The following is an 18503-nucleotide window of genomic DNA, read 5'->3' on the forward strand; positions in this document are numbered from 1 at the left end:
GAAACATAAGGCTTGTTTTCCTGTTGCTACATTGGTGAACTAGTGCAATAAATTAGAGTAAGACAAGTATATTTTTTCTTATTCTAGCTTACTGTACTAGTTCACCAGTGCAGAAACAGAAAACAAACATACAGTTTATACTCTATATTTTTATTTATTTTATGGCGCTACACTTCCGTCCTCTCTCGTACCTTCTTCGCCCGTCTGCACATACGCACTGTAAGTCCCAGCTACACTAAAATATAAATACTATTTTATACAAGATAGTTATCATTTATTACAAAACCAACAGAATTATATAAAAATATACATCAAATATATCCATATATAGTTTTACATTGCATATTTCTATATAATTTTATACAATTCTACACAGTTCTGTATAATTTTATGGATTTATACATGCTTTTATAAGGAAAATTTTTTAATGTGAAAAATTGCTTATCTAGTCACAACATTCTGTAGTCACAAACCATATCGCCCTCTACAACGAATTTGATTGGGAAAATATTAGGTATAATTTTGGATGCATGTAGAACATAATTATAACCGAGGGTTCACTAGTAAAATGATCCACATTAAACAACAAATTAAAAACTACCACATAGACAATAAAATGCTATTATATAATCAGTATCACACCTTTCTGCGTTTGTCCCCCCACCTTCTACATTTATTTATATATCTTGACCTCTATAGAAACAGCGTACAGTTAGTTCAGTCTCCGATCAACCTTCACCAAGCGAAGATACTAACAGGAAATTATCAAAGCCCAAACGTCACGTTTTTACATCCGCTCCGGCACTTAAGTAAGTTTATTTAAAATCAATACATTTCTTTTTACACAAATTGTATTTTTAAAGCACCGACGAATATCTAATTTATATTTAACATCAAGGTAACTTTCTGTAAGCAATGGAATTTTATAAGCAGTAAAATTCATAAGGCTCTAACATAAAATTATAATTGAAAGGAATAAAGGATATAAAAGCCAAGACAGGATGTTAATGTCTAAATGATTTTAATTTTTTAATTTATTGTGAAAAATTGACCTCATCCAGGGTTTGAACCTGGACCTCCTTCTCACTAGGAGGAAGTTTATAAGTTATGACCTTCGGATATAACGAGTAACGTGTTCCCTTCAGATTTCTCGCTGCTCAACGAAAAATACATTTCTCCACTTATATTACGTCTATGTTATTTTGCTTCCGTCAACTATAGATTTTTGCTACAAGCCTTGTTTTCACTATCGACAATTTTAAGTAAGCAATTTTAAGTCACCTTAGCGTTTACATGCGTTATATTGCACAGCCAACGTCAGATCAGAGGGGTCAGTCAGGGAAAGTGAAAAAGAGACCTGACCCAAGCCAGATCGAGTCATTTCTTAATTGTTTACACCATCACAACCTATCGAATATAAGGTATAGCTAAGACACCGTGTAAACTAGGCCTTTTTGCTTGCCCTGATCTGACGTTGGCCGGGCGTTAACGCGTGTAAACGCAGATGCCGAATTCTATTACTATTTACCGACGACTATCAATATCGTTAACGACATTTGCGCAGCTTTTCTACCGTGTAAAAAAAACTGTGCAAACATTGTTAACAATATCGATAGTTGTCGTTAACCAAGTACAGAATAGAGTCCCAGGTGGTCTAAATTAAATTTGTTCAAATTTAAACAGATGACGTTCAATTAAAGGCGTTCACAGCTGGATTTAATTTTTACTTATGTTACCTATATTAGACTCGAAAAAGTATTACAGGTGGAAATAATGTAAACGTTTCGTTTAGAAGCTTACTTTAGGTCAGAGTGTAGATTAGGTTGCGCGAACGAAACACTGTTAATTAGGCCATTCATATTTTGTGAGATTGGTTTCTAATGTTTTATAATTTTACTCTGACAAACGATATTCATCCGACATGGGAAGATATTTTGAATAATAATGAACGTCACAAAATTAATTTAATAAGTTTTTAAATAACATAATCTACTTTGAATTCTTTTTAAAAGAGTTTCTCCACAGATATTCCACAATTCTCCGAACTTTAAAATATGATAATTATTTTTTTCAATTTTGGCAAAATGATATAATTTTAGTTGTGCAATAAAATTGGTGTTGGGTTTTTGCGCGGAATAAGATACATGTTTGGACACGTAATACTGTTTAACCACTTATGTTGTAACACCGGTATTATGTATATGATAAACCGTTTTACTGATATGGCAATATGCGATGCGCACAATCGCGGAAACGACCGTGGACGGTCGAAGAAGAAGGCGGAAGAGGAAGTAAGAAAACAAACAAAAGAAAATGTCACTCTCACGACAGCAGCTCCAACTTGCGAAATCAAATTTTGTATTTTTTCTCGACACGGAGATCACGTATTCCGACAATAGGATATGCTGAAGCAACGTCTTTCAGAACCATAGTATATTTCCTTGTTGCTGTATTTTCTGAGAAAGGAAAACGAGTTAGTACGAAATAATGAGACATAATTGATCGTGCTTTTCTTGAACATACTTTTCTGTGAGAGACACAAAGTCTTAAAAAGTGCATAGTTGTCTATAAAGTACATACATAGAATCAGATTACAAAATAAACGACATCAATAAAAGTAAGATAAGAACAGATAAAAATAATTAAATAAAACATTGTATATATTATTTATCTTTTACTATGTATTTAATACTAACATATAATATCATAAATTAACAATGCACTTTCAGATAGACTAAATAAAACTGTCACTCACAAACCAAAGTTTTAAATTTTTCTGTAATTACAAAATTTATGAACCCAAAAATAAAAAATGAATCTTTAATACTTTTAATCAAGCTAGAGTATTATTTTAATATTTTGGAGTTTATTAAATGTCTTAATAAATAGGTAGTAAATTTACATTTTTAATTGGATTAATAAAATTCACCTACAAATATGTTACGTGGGTTTTACGTAAACTCAGGCATTGTCCAAATGAAGATAATATGGCAGTCAAAGTGTTAACACACAACGTTTCAAGGTCTCTCATAATGCATAAGACTTATTTGTGATAATTACGGCACAAATGAGACAAATAAATGTTCGTATGAAATATGTATAGAAGAGTAAAACTTACGTTTCTCCAGAAGTCTTTTGACACTAAATACGACCTCGTTTATTACATTGCATAAACACACGTTTCAATTTTGAGAAGTTTATACAATTAAGATTGTAAAGAGGGATTTTCTAAATGTACATTAGTCTGTTATAATTACGATATCCGACATGTAAAAAAATTCTATTACATTCTAAATTAAATATCTTGTTAAAACATTTAATTAGAAAACGAAATTAGTTATCAGTGTCAATTATAATTAAATAGAAATTTATGATTAATATGGGGGTGTATCAATATTATAATTTGAAAGTAGTAAGTTTAATAAAACGTTTCTATATTAAGTTTAAGAAGAATTTTTTAACGAATATGGCTGCCCCCATCAGAATTTTCTGTCATATCACATCGTCGCACAATCATTATAGACATTTTTTTTCTTTTTTTCCAGTTATTTCGTACACGGTTTCTTTGCATTATATGTATACTAATAAAAATATGATGACTCTCTTCTGCAGAATTGTGTTTAAATCATTACATTCTGTCAATTTATTGTAAAAATATAGTAAATTTGTATTGTAAAATATAGTCAGAATTAACAATATTCCAATTGACATCTTATACATGCTAAAAACATTAAAATGTATCGAAAACTGTTGAAATGCACTGTGTCTAATTGTAAGTGAATTACAATAAATATAAATCATACACAAATAAACGAGTGCAAATAAAAATAACAATATTTGAAAAAATGCATGTATAAAATTTTGCTTTTTTCCAATTGTTATTTTATATAACTTCGTAAATTTCTCATCAAACTACCGTGTGATAAAATTATTTCATTTTAATGGCAAAAGGCAGTTAAATGTGGTTCATATAATGTACGACTACTTCAACACTGTGTACTATTATACATATATTCAGAGATTGTAAAAATTGCCACGGATTCATGTGGACAATTAATGCATCACTAACGTGTGGCATTGTGTTATGCGTGAAAAATGTCTAGGAAGAATATCTAGCAGCAGCATAAGAGTATCCCAAATATTCCAAACATTATTTTTTATTTCCCATTAGATTCGTTGGAAACATAAAAATTCGATATGCGCAGCAGTATTTGGCTGTGTATACATGATAACAAATTGTCATATTTACTAAAATAAAACTGATGTAAATTTAATACAAATAAATAGAGATGTCGTTCTCGTTTGGATTGGATCCATATACTTTAAGTTGATAATCGATTTAATTTTTAATACTCTTGAGATTGCATCATATTAAATTCTGTTTCATTCAATTAGATATGTAGATTTACTGTTTCAACGAAAGCTGTGTTTTAAGAACAACAAATAATTGACGCGCAGTTTATGGAGTTGGAAAAAGTTATAAACAATTATTAAACATTAACACAGAAATATCAATATTAGCTCGCCAAGATCTAGCCAGATTAAGAAACCGAATCTTCTCTAATCATTTGTATTATCATAAATAGCATTTTTATATTAAAAAACAGCTTTTTTTAATTTTTACATTAATCAACACGTTGCAGACATGTTTTTACGAACTCATAAGAATACTAACTTGTGACAAATGTTCGATGTACTATTTGAAAATGCGTTATGTAAGTCTTAATTGCAGTTATTTACAGCGATATACAAAATGTGAAAATGCAAAGGATATCCAATTTATGTGACCTTCATTACGTGACTACGTCGTACGAAAACGTGTTTTATTATCTACATAAATGTATTCCTCTAATTTTTTGAAAAAAATATACGCACATTTGCGCTATTATATTTCCTATTATTCTTTATTGCACCAATTATACCATTTCCCTTTTTTCAGTTCTCTGGAAGGTAATAAATAGCAGTCGCCGAACGATGATGTGTCAATGTTCTATTATACCTATAGACTACGTATTTCCCATTTTAATTTTCATTTTTTACAGAAAACTGTATATACATATTGTAGAACGATAATACTTTGAAAACACCTGCTTCTTCATTTTCTGGACACACTCAATGATGCAGCTGGTTATGATCGCATCGTTTCTCGTGCTGCTCTGCGGCCTCTTCGATTCAATAGCGGCCGTGAACAATGATTCCAACACGGTAAGCGTATATTTTCTCACTTCTAGAAATGAATATGGAAGTCCTCATTCTTTCGATCTGTCCGGTTTCCAAAGGCATAGGTACATTAAAAGTGATCTAAAAGACTAATCATTACGTATTACGTATCTCTCCTCTCCATTGACCCTCTTCCCTCAACCTGTCCATCTCCTCTATTTTCCATCCTCCCCTTTCCAAATATTCCTTCCTTTCTTCTTCCCAACCCCTCATTGTTTTTCCTTCCTTCGCTCTTTTCCACCATTCTTCCCAATATTTCCTTGCCAGTTGCCCCCCTTCTCCTCCTTCAATTTCTTCTCGCACCTCATTCCTGCCCTTCCTTTTAACATCTGTTTTTGTAGTTCTTCTCTTACTATACACCCTGGAGTATCTCTCCACCCTCAATAACCACTTCAAATATCTATCCTGCAATTTTCCCTCCCACTATGCTTACAATAGAGTTTAATTAAAACCATTTAATTTGATATTATATTTGTTAGATCTATCTCTTTAGTTAGTGAGAAAATCAAAAGGAGTGGTAATTTATAAAGGGACATCCATATATAAATATGTGTATATTTCAGAATTCGATTTCTGTAATTTACTGATCTTTTTTCTTACAGACAACGTCTTCTAACATAAACTGGAGTTCAATAAGTGGTTCGTAAAATTCCATAATTAATATTCTAAAGAAAACGCAGTTCTACCGAAAAATAACATACTTTTTGTAAAGTTTCTTTACTTTTTTTCGAAATGAATAAATATGCTTAGAATTATATTTTTTAAAGAGTTTTTAATTAATTTTAGAAAGAGTTTTTGTGCTAAAAAGTGACAAAAAGTATCCCTTGAAGACTAATATTAACTCTCTATAACGTTTCTAATTATATAAAAATTACCTTTTTCATTTTTTCTGTAGCCCTTAAAATATTAAGATTGCTGAAATTCGTGAAGAAAATTCCTAGAATCTTCGAGCATAAGAAATATTTTTCAAAATTTTGTAATTATTATGCTGTAAACTATTCTTGAAACCCTGAGGAAGTCTACATTTCCTTGGAATCTTAAAATTTAATCATCTAAACTTTGAAGAATAATGTTTATGCAATAATATCAAAAATAGATATATCAATGTTATTTTTATCAGTACAACAAACATTTTAAATTATTCATTATTACATACATTAAGAATGTAAAATATCATATATTTTTTGCAACATCGCTAATGTCAAATTTTGTACAAATACACTTAGTGAATTTATTGCTTTAGTATATTAACCGATTCTTTTCAACATTGACTATACATACCTCCTTTTGCATATAACCTTTTCCAGGCCATAATTATGATGCTTGTTGCAGACTTTTTTTTTCCTCCGAATTCCTGTGTCCACGGCGTCAAATCTGTATCGTTGGTTTTGTTCACAAGGTAACATGCGCACATATCCACTCTTAATTTATATCTTACATTACTAATGTTTGCATTTTTACAGTAATATTCCAAATGGCCAAGTTGTCGAAGTAAACAAATCCTGCAATCTTTTTGATCCGTCGAAACCAGTAATTTTTCTGAGCAATGGTTATCGTTCAAATGCAACCGCATATAATTTCTCCGTTCTTGCGTCAACATTAATAAAAGTAAATATAAATTTTTTATAAATATATTATACGAATAACATTGAAACATAGTACATATTTCTCCTAATATCGCCGAGAACATAATATTGCCTGTCGTGATATCTTGTGAACAAAGTGCTGATATCTATTGGTAATATATAGAATGAGTAGCTAAATATATGTAAGAAGACATATTGTAGTTACAACGTTGTAGAAATAATGTCTGACTCAGGAGACGCATTAAAACAAATTTTGAATGTTGAAAAATTTAGTAGACAGTGCAAGTTCGCCATCGCACAGTAAGAATGTAAGTGCAAACATTCTTTTAGTGTATAAATATTTACTATAAATACATAATTAGTGATTTGTTACAATGTTTTTAGTGTCTAGATTAAAATGCACTCAATACCGCCAACCATATTATTATATTATGTAAGAGTCCGTAATAATATGCGCCTAGGCGATATTATATGCATGCATTTTTAAGAATAAAAGAGATTTAAAAAAGAGTATAAATTGACTCAATGTATAAATATTTCAAAATAGTGTGTTATACATATATGTATAATAAAAAAACTTTTTTAACACTTTTTTTAACTATCACAAATTAAAAACGTTTTGAACACCAACAAACATTTATATGATGTAAAATAATAAATAGCTGTAGTTTTACAAACTCATACATAATAATACACAATAATTTTATAAAGATTTATAAGGTGTGGGTTAAAATTTTTTAGATTTAAACCGTTCTAACCTATTGTATATATGTACATAAAACACAAATATTTCCTTTTTCATTTGAGACTGACTACAGACAAAAATGTCAAGTACTCTTTAAATGAGAACAATTTGAATTTTGGTAGGCGATATTAGGTGCCAACCCTATATTATACAATTTTTGTATTACTTGTAGGGTGTGATATAAGAAAATAATTTATTCTATTAGTTGTTTTTATTGTATACATGTATGCAGGGTGTCTCATTTTAAATAATCCACGCAAATATCTCCAAAAATATGAAAGATATGGAAAAACGTTTCAAACAAAAGTTATTTGGTTCGAAGGGGGACATAAGGTGGAGCCACTGACTTGACCTGGGAGTCATTTAAAGATCACCTTTAATTTTTTAAATGGAACCCTTTATTGTTTATTATACTATCTTATTCTACTAATTAATAATAATAAATTATGAACAACATTTGTCTGAAACATTTTTTGATTTGCCCAATACTTGTTGAGATATTCAAGAGAAAATTTATAACTTTTTCAATGTTTAGCTTATGATATCTCGATAACTGTTTGTCGGAGGGAAAAGTAGTACAGGACTTTTTTACTTGATTTGGTCTCAGGAATATGCTGTTGCAATAGTGTTTCAATTTTGAAAATTTTTATCTATTGTAACACATAAAATTTACATACAGACTTACTGTTAGTCTAGTCCTCTCTATCCGTAAATAAGAGGTAAGGCGGATATTACATAATACCCTGTATAATAAAATCAGTTAATAGAATAAATTATTTTTTTGCAGAAGGATTACACAGTATTTTCGATAGATTGGGCTAATGCATCATGTCGTAATGATCCAACCACCTTAAATCGGCCTACATATCCTTTTGCAGCAATAAACTCTCGCATAGTTGGTGAGGTATACTTAGCAAGGTATGACCTACTTTATGCTACGATACATCAAATTAAAGAAAAAAATATGTATATTAAATATAAATTTTACTACAGACGATTTTAATTGTAATTTAAATCTTTTTTTCACATAACACAATACCAGAGCTTGGTATGTTTAAAAAAATATTAAACAGATATAAATACAGGTACTATCTATATACATATATCTGTAGATGTATTTCTCCGGAAAAATAATTCAGCGTATCTTGTACCTATATTTAAAATCAAAGAAATTCAAGAAATACAACTTGTATCTGTATCTCTTCACTGAATTGATTGAAAATTTATCTTACATCCATATCTTTGATGAAAAAAGTCAAGATACCAAGCTCTGCACAGTACTAATAATATTTAAATAATACCAATAATTAATATTAAATGCAAGTAAGTACAGCGCCTACTAAACTTTTGCTTTGTGCGGTATATTATGTCAAAATATACAATGACAATCAAGCGAACAATGATGTGTAAGTTTTAAACGACCTACACTGGCTAATGTTTTTATTTTTAAAAAACGACGTTTTGGTTCCTGATTTGGACCCTTTTCAAGTAATCTGCAAACGCACATAACAATTAGCACTAAACATTTTTTATATATGAAATAAAAAGTAATTATAACGAAGGTATATCACAAATTTATACCTGTTCACACAATTGTTAATGATCTCATATCGTTCGTTTGGCCAATATCGTTACGTTAGTAAGCTGTGTATGTACAAGCAAGAGAGTCATTAGCACTAGACCTTATTATGAAGTAATAAATATTACGAATAAACAAGGATAAAGGTTTCATATATAAAAAATTTAATTTAGTACTAAGTTTAGTTTAGTACTAAGTTATGTACGTTTGCAGATTACTTGAAAAGGATTCAAATCTGGGACCAAAACGTTGTTTTTTTTAAATAAAAGTATTTCTTATTTACTTCATTATTTTATTTTTTCTTTTCTGAGTCCTTTCATTCCGCCATTTAATCTTCAATATCGTAAACTGAATGTTGAAAGAGTTACCAAGTATTTATTGAATATCTCAAAAAATATCAAGTAAATAAATGCTTCAGATAAAAGTTGTTCAAATTAATTTGTAAAAAAATATGTTATAATAAAAAATATAGGTTTCCATTAAAAAAATTTGTTCTCACCTCCACTTGACTTTGGAGACGCCGCCCAAGGTTATACGAATATTACTGTTATGTTCCCTCTGAAACCCTACAACTTTTGTAGGAAACATTTCTTTCTAAAATGCATTGTTTACGAAATATTCCACCTATTACGTTTGAAATTTAAGACCCTGTATATTTCTTTTATACATATGGTGGTACAAAATTTCTCTTTTAGTTTTATCAAATCAGTGATCGACGTGTGCGGTGTTCCAATGAGAAACATTACACTTATGGGCCACTGTCTTGGCGCGCATATAAGTGGCTTCGCCGCGAAGAAGCTATATACAATGGGGTACGACAAACCTCCGCTTCTCATTGGTGCTGATCCTATAGCTCTCCCTTTCGAGATTGTTGATTGCTCGAATAGGTTTTGCAAGACAGATGCCAAACGTGTAATAGCTTTACACACGTCCGTTTTTGGGATACAAAGATCTATAGCTGACCTCGATTTGTGGTTCAATGATGGACCCGTCCAACCAGGATGTGGTAAATAATTATTATATTATAACTAAAATATTTAAAGAAATTGTTAGAGCAACAGCCATCAGAAAGAAGTCACGATTAAAGTAAACATTTTTGTTACAGGCATGAGTGACCTAACTAATTTGCTTCCCAGATGTTCGCATTATAGAGCCATTGATTACGTTATATTATTAAATAATTATTCATTTGTTGGCGTTCGTACGACGTAAGTTTGTAGTTTTAATTAATAATAATACAATCAAGCTTTTTTAAGATCAATTCAACTTTCATGAATTCTTATGGACCAAAATCAAATCGTTTCAAATTGAACTTATTTAATATACAATATACAATAGAATTAAGTTACATTGTTAGACCTATATGTATATTTATATTTATTCTTTTTCAGATATAGACTTGTAAGAAATCCATTTCTCCCATTTCTCGAGAGGTATATATGAATAAAATATAAAAAACTTTTGCTCAGAATTATTTCGTTATAGATTTCCATTATATATTTTATGAGTATCTACTAGTATCATTATGATTAAATATTTTTGCAGCTTAGGTTGTTTTTCTAACAAAACTGACTTGATTGTGGATGACGAAATATTCAACGGAAATAAAACGGGGGACTACTGTATATCAGTTTCATCGGAATATCCCTATTATACAACCAGCTAGTTGCCAAGAAGTTGCTGCAAATTCGATACTTTGATTTCTAGTTATTTAATTATCCAATTACACTTATATGATGAGCACAGATCTGTTATTATTCAAATATTTACAATGTTACTAAATTAAGTTGAAAAGAAGTTAAGTACTGCAATTCCCAGTGAACAAATAAACATTAATGTAACGATAACATTATTATAACAATATTCATTGACATGTTACATTGTTCAGTATGTGGGTTTTAACGTTGTAATCGACGTCATTATAAAGAAACTTTGACACTAATTTTAATATTGTAATAACATTGAAATGGGAGTGTACATTGTGAATAATGTTTTTCTTGTATGTTTAATATAATGTTCCATAGGTAACATTGAATAAATATCCATTGAATAAGAAATATTTAGACTTTCTTTTAACAGTATTGTTAGAGATTGTTTATTGTCTTCAATATTGCAAATAAGTACGGAATATATTCCATAAAACGGAAGAGACAGTTCACCCAGGTAACGTTTTCATGGAACATATCCTCTTTTCAGGAACATATCCTCTAGTCAGTTCAGCTGATGAGTGTTGATCAGATAATTGCACTCCAAATCAGGCTTCTCTTAATATCGTGACTAGATGAATTTCTCTTACGAGAAATTACGACATCTATCGGTCACATGTAAAGGTTGCAATAAAATTTGTAACATTAAAATTGTTGCAACTATGTTGAATTAATATAATGTTTTGGAAACGTTTCTATTATATTAAAAAATACCATGTTGTAAATTCTAATAGATATAACATTATACAGTACCGATGTTAGGGCGGGGCGTGGTTGGGCGGTTGCCCAGAGTACCAAATCTGTAGGGGCGCCGTTGCCTGGTTTCACCTAGTTTGAGAGTGAGAGAGATTCCCTAAAATATAAAAACAAAGTGGGGTTCGTCGTTAGATATTATCAGCCTGTCCTGTCTTTCTCAAGAATTTCGAGCCCTTGAATTTGAATGGGTGCCACGATAATCTTGCTCATGGTGCCAATGTTGCTAAAACCGGCACTGACATTATTTATATGACTAACTAAAATATTAAAATAGATAAAATATAAAAAACAAGAGTTAAAATCTCTTATATTACACTAGACTAAGGCCCCTGTGCACAATAGAGAAAATATTAGGAATATAAATAAATATTAACCCTGCAACGGGACTCATGGGTCATTCGTGCCCGCTGTGTTTTGAAAATGCGAATCCCTGGGAAAACCGTTAGGCCCGGGCCCTTTGTATTGGTATGTAAAAAAAGTTTGGGGTGGGGATAGAATGTGGCCGCCAGCGCGCCGGAATCATAGACATATAAAAGATAGACTGCTTATGAGGCAGCGGAACCCTAGGTGGGGGCATCCTCCTGAGGGAAAAGGACAACATGAATTTATTTGGGTATCTGTCTTCCTCTAGCGGACGTGATCTGAAGGCGATCACGTGATCACGCCCACGTGATCACGTACACTAGAAGAAGATAGATACCCAAATAAATTGGTGTTGTCCTTTTCCCTCAGGAGGACATCCCCCACTACCTCATGAGCAGTCTATCTTTTATATGTCTATGGCCGGAATCCGCCAGTATACCTGCGACTGGCAGCGAGAACGGATCTCCGAAAGGCACGAGTGACCCATGAGTCCTACTAACGTATGTAAAATCCGTTTAAAAAAAGTGTTTTTACAAATATGTTTCTTAACTCGTAATATAAATGTTTTTAAAGGTTTGAAGTCGATAAGTGCGAAAATGAGTCTAAAATATGAAAATAATATGAAAATATGAGTAAAATATGAGTCTAAAATAGCGACAGAATGCCAAAAAGAAAAAGATGTCACTTCTGCCCAACCAAAGCAGACAGGAAAACGTTCTTCTGCTGTTATACGAGGTCTGTTCAAAAAGTATCGCGAATTTTGAATTTTCGCGGACTACGTATATTCGATTTTCGATTTTTTTGTGGCGTTATGTTGGTACTCATGTCCCTCACTCATGCTGACAAGTTCGGCCATTTTGAATGTTCAGTTAATTTTTGACAGCTATTTTGCTTGGACGTGTTTTGGCTCGTCTTCGATTTTTGCCTATTCCAAGAAATGGATCAAAGAATATGTATCAAATTTTGTGTGAAAAACAAAATTAAGTGCGCGGACGCATTCCGAATGTTGACTGTGGCATATGGTGAAGCTACCTTGAACCAAAGCAACATTTATCGGTGGTACAAAATGTTCTCAGAGGGCCGAGAAGATGTGAACGACGAAGAGCGTGCCGGACGCCCGAGCACGTCAATAAGAGACGAAAACATTGATGAAGTGAAGAAAATAGTATTGATCGTCGAATCACCGTTAGAGAAGTTGCTGAGGACTTAAACATATCGATTGGCTCGTGCCATTCGATTTTTACCAATGATTTGGGCATGAGACGGGTCGCCGCGAAATTCGTACCAAAATTGCTCACTTTCGACGCGAATTTTTGGCCAAAAACAACACACCAATGATGCCGCAGCCACCGTATTCCCCAGACCTGGCCCTCTGTGACTTTTTCTTGTTCCCGAAACTGAAGAGGCCCATGAAAGGACGACGCTACGCCACGATTGAGGAGATAAAGACGGCATCGAAGGAGGAGCTGAACAAGATCACAAAAAAGGATTTTTTGAAGTGCTTCGAAGATTGAAAAAAACGTTGGCACAAGTGTATAATATCTAATGGGGATTACTTTGAAGGGGACAACATAGATATTCACGAATAAATAAATAATTTTTGAAAAAACACAAAATTCGCGATACTTTTTGAACAGACCTCGTAAATGCAAAGAATCGGTTTGTGACGATCATCGACTTGCGTGCTGTCCAGAATGCTCGTAAAATTTCAAATGATGTAACATTATGTTATTAATTATGTAATTTTATGTTAATTTCATATAAATGCCAATACTTGACAACTTACCTACAGAGTTTTTCATTTCAATCATTCATATCTTATATTTTTCAGTATTAGGTTCCATAAGCCACCATTAGAAGATAAGCGATATTCAACTCTCAAAATAAATACCCTTTTTTAAAAACTGGAACTTTCCTATATTTTTTTCTTAAAGTACCTACCCTTAAGTAAAAAGTCCAAGTAGGATTTTTTTTATAAACTAATTAACAAAAGTTATGAATTTTATAAATTTACTCCGATTTTTTCCATTTTCCTTTGTTCAAAATCAAAATTTTTAATGACAAAATAATCTTTATTATGTTTTTATTGTTGTAATTAATAAATAAGATGTCAAGGAACATCTATGAATTTTTTCAGAATTATTTGTTGACTTTAAGACTATTTAAATCATCGCGGACACCAATGCCCCTTGAGTCCCGTTACTGGAGGTCGAAAAACAGAGTCCTGTTGCAGGGTTAAGCATTAGGTTTTCTGCACAATACAAAAGTATAATTAAGCAATAGGAATAAAAAATAGAAAATATTCATTAATAGAAGCAGGGAACATCTATTGTTTCCCAATATCTATCTGCTTCTGGTAATGGATATTTTTATTCTCTATTCTTATTGTGTATAAGTATTTGTGCAGTAGGCCTATCTAATGATTAATATTTATTCTTATTCCTAATATTTTCTCTACACTGTGCGCAAAGTCTAAGAAAATTACTAATAAAAATAATAGCCTAACCAAAAATAGTAATTTACAAAACTTACCGGATTTTTTTCCATTGTGTGTTAATAAATGACTTTGTTATAACTGCTTGTTATATATTATATAACAACAGTTAATCCTGGTTAGAATGTTTTATCAGAAAAGTAAATTTCTTTCCCTATAGTTTCAATGAGTAAAAGGCAAAGGCAAATTGAAGGCGGGAAGATGTATCATCGTAGGCGCGTGCATACTAGGTTATATGTATATAGACATATATGCATGGATCATGTGCACAATATTTTACCAATCAGATACTTTTCTGAATCGACATTGTTTCAATGTCGTTCCAACATTCAATTTCTCCTACATTATGATGTCGAAATGATATCAAAACGATATAGTTTCGATCCCTGAATAAAAAATAAAAAATAAAAAAATATCAAATTATATATAAAATATATTTACCTTAAGTATCAAAAATTACATAAAACTTTCAATAAATTTTCTATAAACACACTTTTATGTTGCTCAAAAAATTCAAAATTTTGACGCAAATTTCGAATTGACATCTTTTCTATATGAACGATATTCAATCAATATCATTTTGATGAATAATTTCTGATTAGGTAAGGTAGTTATTTTGTAAAATTATTTATGTGAGAATTGTGAGAATATGTGAGAATCACACCGCCTGAGTTACCTTGACGTTGGGCAGTCCAGAACATGGCACAATGCCGCCTGAAAAATTTGAAGTAGAAGACAGAGTTTTGAAAATGGTATTGAGCCGTCTGTGTCTGAGAACGGCACAAAACTGTCCTTTTCTTAGATTGATATACGATAGCTTAAGCCGCCTTAAAGAATTTACTTCTCCTCCTTTTTTTAACACTGACTCGAACACTCTTGGTACCACGTTAATTAACTCTTATTTTATTACTCACAAACCGTTGCTAAGACAAACAATTTGAATTGAAAGTCGAAAAAATCGCCTCACTCGTTCTTCCTCAGAGCTAAGTATCGCTTGTTGCTTCGAGATTGCGCGCGAGTTTTTTAAACTTTGATTAAAATTTATTAAACAGATACGAGCCTAGTATTATTAGTTATAAGTAGAAGCCAATCAGCACTCGCGCTGGTAGTAAATAGCATACTCTGCTGGCAGAAAGTAGAAACTGTCGACTACTAGCGAGAGTTCTGATTGATTCTGCTTGGATTTCTGGTGTTCTACTTTTCTGGTGTTCAACATGTTTTCTTTAAAAGAAATTGACTTCGAAAGTGTTAGGAATCCGCTATTAAAATAATAATCGCGAAGTATGAGATATGCTGTGCTTTCATATGCGAGGGAGAACTCGATTTTGCTAATCAAAGATGAAGTGCGTATTTTACAGTCGACATATTAATTGCATTTTTCTTAACGGTTATTCCGTATGTATTTAACTTCATGTGTTTGCACATACGCATATATGTGTATGAATGGTGTAGGTATACATGATTTATGTAGCAAGATACAATTTGCTCGTTTATCATCTGAATGTCCATTTGAATATCTTTTTGCTGAAGGCCATCGCCGATACGTATATCTGCGACACCTTGTATTTGGTTGATCTTTGACCTTAGCCATTCTATTTCTATGTCAACTTCTTTCTCCGCATGCTTCCGAAGTTGTTGTTAGGCATCTGACAATGAGACACACTGTTGCTTCATAATAGGCACATGTGTCGGGACCGATAGGTCTCGAAGGTAATCTTGCCTTTGTAAAGATTCAAGATAAATTTTGGATCAAAAACCAGAATAAATTGATTGAGACATTGAACATTCTGAGCTTCTTTAAAAAGTGCGCGAATTAAAATTTTAAGGAAGCAATTTCCAATTTGCATCTTAACTCACAAAGCTTGCCCTATGAAACATTCAAAATTGAAAAATCAACTTGCCCAGATAACGAGGAATTAATATGTAAATTTTTTATTTATTCCGTGTAACTTCAGTACAAGGTCGTCAAACGCTCTATACTCAACGAATAGTTCTTCGTTCTATTCCAATTTATACTGATGACTGTAAGATAATTTTATCAAATCGATATCTTGTTTTGACGAAATAATACTTTGTCGAGATTCAGTTAATTAATATTTTTAATTAGATAGTATTATTTACGCAGCAGATATAATTAATCAGTTTAGTTCATGAGTTTAAACGCATCTGGTCGATATCAATTTTAAATCTTTCTTCTACACGGAGAGAATTTTCTCTTAAAATTTATCCCGAAAATCACGATTGTGAGACAACGTGGCATTTTGAAGAATTTTATGAGTTTTATGAAATTTTACCATTGCTAGTAAAATCTATACTAACAATAAGTATAATTACTAGTAAAATGTATGGTTAAATTTCAAAAAAGTCTCATAAAATTATTCGCAATACTGTGTTGTCCCACAATTACATGATTTTTAGGATAAATGTAAAAAAAATTCTCTCCGTGTAGATACGCAGTTATATACAGGATTTAAATCTGTGATTATTCTGTAAAAATTCTTCGTTATGCTATTTCTCTATAAGCAAAGTAGCAAGAAGACAAAAATGAAAAGAAGAAAGGGTTAAAGCTTATAGTGTAGAGCAAAAATTTTTTAGTGAACGCAAGACTAACAATAAGTTACTGCTGTAAGCCATAAATAATGGATTGAGAAAAAAAATGGGCAAAATAACAACCCACGCGCCAACAATTTAAACGCGCAATTTAATATTCACGTCAATGTTGTCAGCAATAATTTTCTAGACAGTACTAGTGTCACAGTGATCAGGTGATCATAGTGTTCGTCGAAAATAGTAATTTAATACAGGTTTACGATCGGTCTCCTTATCTTCTGGTAACTGTAAAATAGCATCTCGCAATCAAGTTGAGAAATTGTATGCTGATAAAGTAACATCACACGTGAAGAACGCATTCTGCTTTAATCATAATTGCAATTCCGTTCTTTTGTTTCTTCAGATTATGTCATGATAAAGAACTAATCAAATATGCGAAATAAGAAATACTTATCAAATTTGGAATTTTAGATCGACCAAGGCTGGCAGTTTTATTTAAATTTTACCACGACGTTTCGGCCAGTAATACTGGTTCTTATCAAGCGGATCCTATTGCTTGTGACAACGAAGCATCTACAAATCAATATCTTAGTCAAGTATAAAACGGTAATAAATTGTAAAATATAAAACTATAAAATATAAAAAATGTAAAGCGGTAATAAATTATAAAAGGAACTGCGAATAAATATCTTAGTCATAATATAATCACGTTCGAATCACCTAGTTATCTATAATTTCGTATTTATTTTTATTTATTTGTTTCTTCTTCCCCTCCTATATGTCATGACGAGATGATCTTAGCAATGTCCCTTTTTCTGTTCCAACTATTTTAGTCTCTTGGTGACACGACACGTGGAAAGATGTACATTTCTATGCGATGACGATTAGCCTAATTTTACATTTTCCTGTAAGTTCTTCTTTTATAATTTATTATCGTTTTATATTATGACTAAGATATTTATTCGTAGTTCCTTTTATAATTTATTACCGCTTTACATTTTTTATATTTTATAGTTTTATATTTTACAATTTATTACCGTTTTATACTTGACTAAGATATTGATTTGTAGATGCTTCGTTGTCACAAGCAATAGGATCCACTTGATAAGGACCAGTGTTACTGGCCGAAACGTCGTGGTAAAATAAAACTGCCAGCCTTGGTCGATCTAATCCTTGAGTATTTTTGAAATACTTATCGTTCTTCTCTTCTATACAAAATCGTATTAATTATAGCACATTGTAAAAATTCTTTTCTTTCCGCGAAAAGTAAACTAGTACATTGTCCTGCATCGCAAGCTATAAATATCGTGACGTGAAGGCGACGTTCACTTTCGAGTTTCGCAATCGTTACGTGTCTTCGCAGTTTGATCAAACAAGATTGCAACAAGGTTTACCAAATGAGTACTTTGTCTTAATGATATCGTTTTCTTGTTTTTATAAAGTTTTTTTTTATGGGAATTACGCATGGAAAAATAACACAAAACTAAAAAGGAGTGGACATTTC

General features: G+C 31.6%; 1 protein-coding gene and 1 pseudogene across 1 annotated transcript; both read left to right on the forward strand.

Annotated features, from left to right (window-relative positions):
• Positions 1-4954: 4954 nt before the first annotated feature.
• LOC105560224 (phospholipase A1-like) lies at positions 4955-11187 on the forward strand. Its single transcript, XM_012009148.1, has 9 exons — positions 4955-5205; positions 5823-5859; positions 6553-6619; positions 6684-6828; positions 8339-8469; positions 9826-10136; positions 10236-10338; positions 10522-10563; positions 10676-11187. The coding sequence occupies exons 1-9, from the start codon at positions 5116-5118 to the stop codon at positions 10794-10796; spliced, it is 1047 nt and encodes a 348-aa protein (XP_011864538.1). The 5' UTR covers positions 4955-5115; the 3' UTR covers positions 10797-11187.
• Positions 11188-12332: 1145 nt separating this feature from the next.
• Positions 12333-13740, forward strand: LOC105560226 (annotated as a pseudogene).
• Positions 13741-18503: the final 4763 nt, after the last annotated feature.

Source organism: Vollenhovia emeryi, unplaced genomic scaffold (genome assembly GCF_000949405.1).
Source record: "Vollenhovia emeryi isolate VEMERY1.0 unplaced genomic scaffold, V.emery_V1.0 DF939235.1, whole genome shotgun sequence".
Taxonomy (NCBI): Eukaryota; Metazoa; Arthropoda; class Insecta; order Hymenoptera; family Formicidae; genus Vollenhovia; species Vollenhovia emeryi.

Bases quoted from the DNA above. Each gene is read 5' to 3' on its own strand.
- LOC105560224 (XM_012009148.1), top strand. From the start codon at position 5,116: ATGATGCAGCTGGTTATGATCGCATCGTTTCTCGTGCTGCTCTGCGGC. The intron at 5,206-5,822 runs GTAAGCGTATAT...TTTTTCTTACAG, and splicing joins TGAACAATGATTCCAACACG to ACAACGTCTTCTAACATAAA. The intron at 10,339-10,521 runs GTAAGTTTGTAG...ATTCTTTTTCAG, and splicing joins TTTGTTGGCGTTCGTACGAC to ATATAGACTTGTAAGAAATC.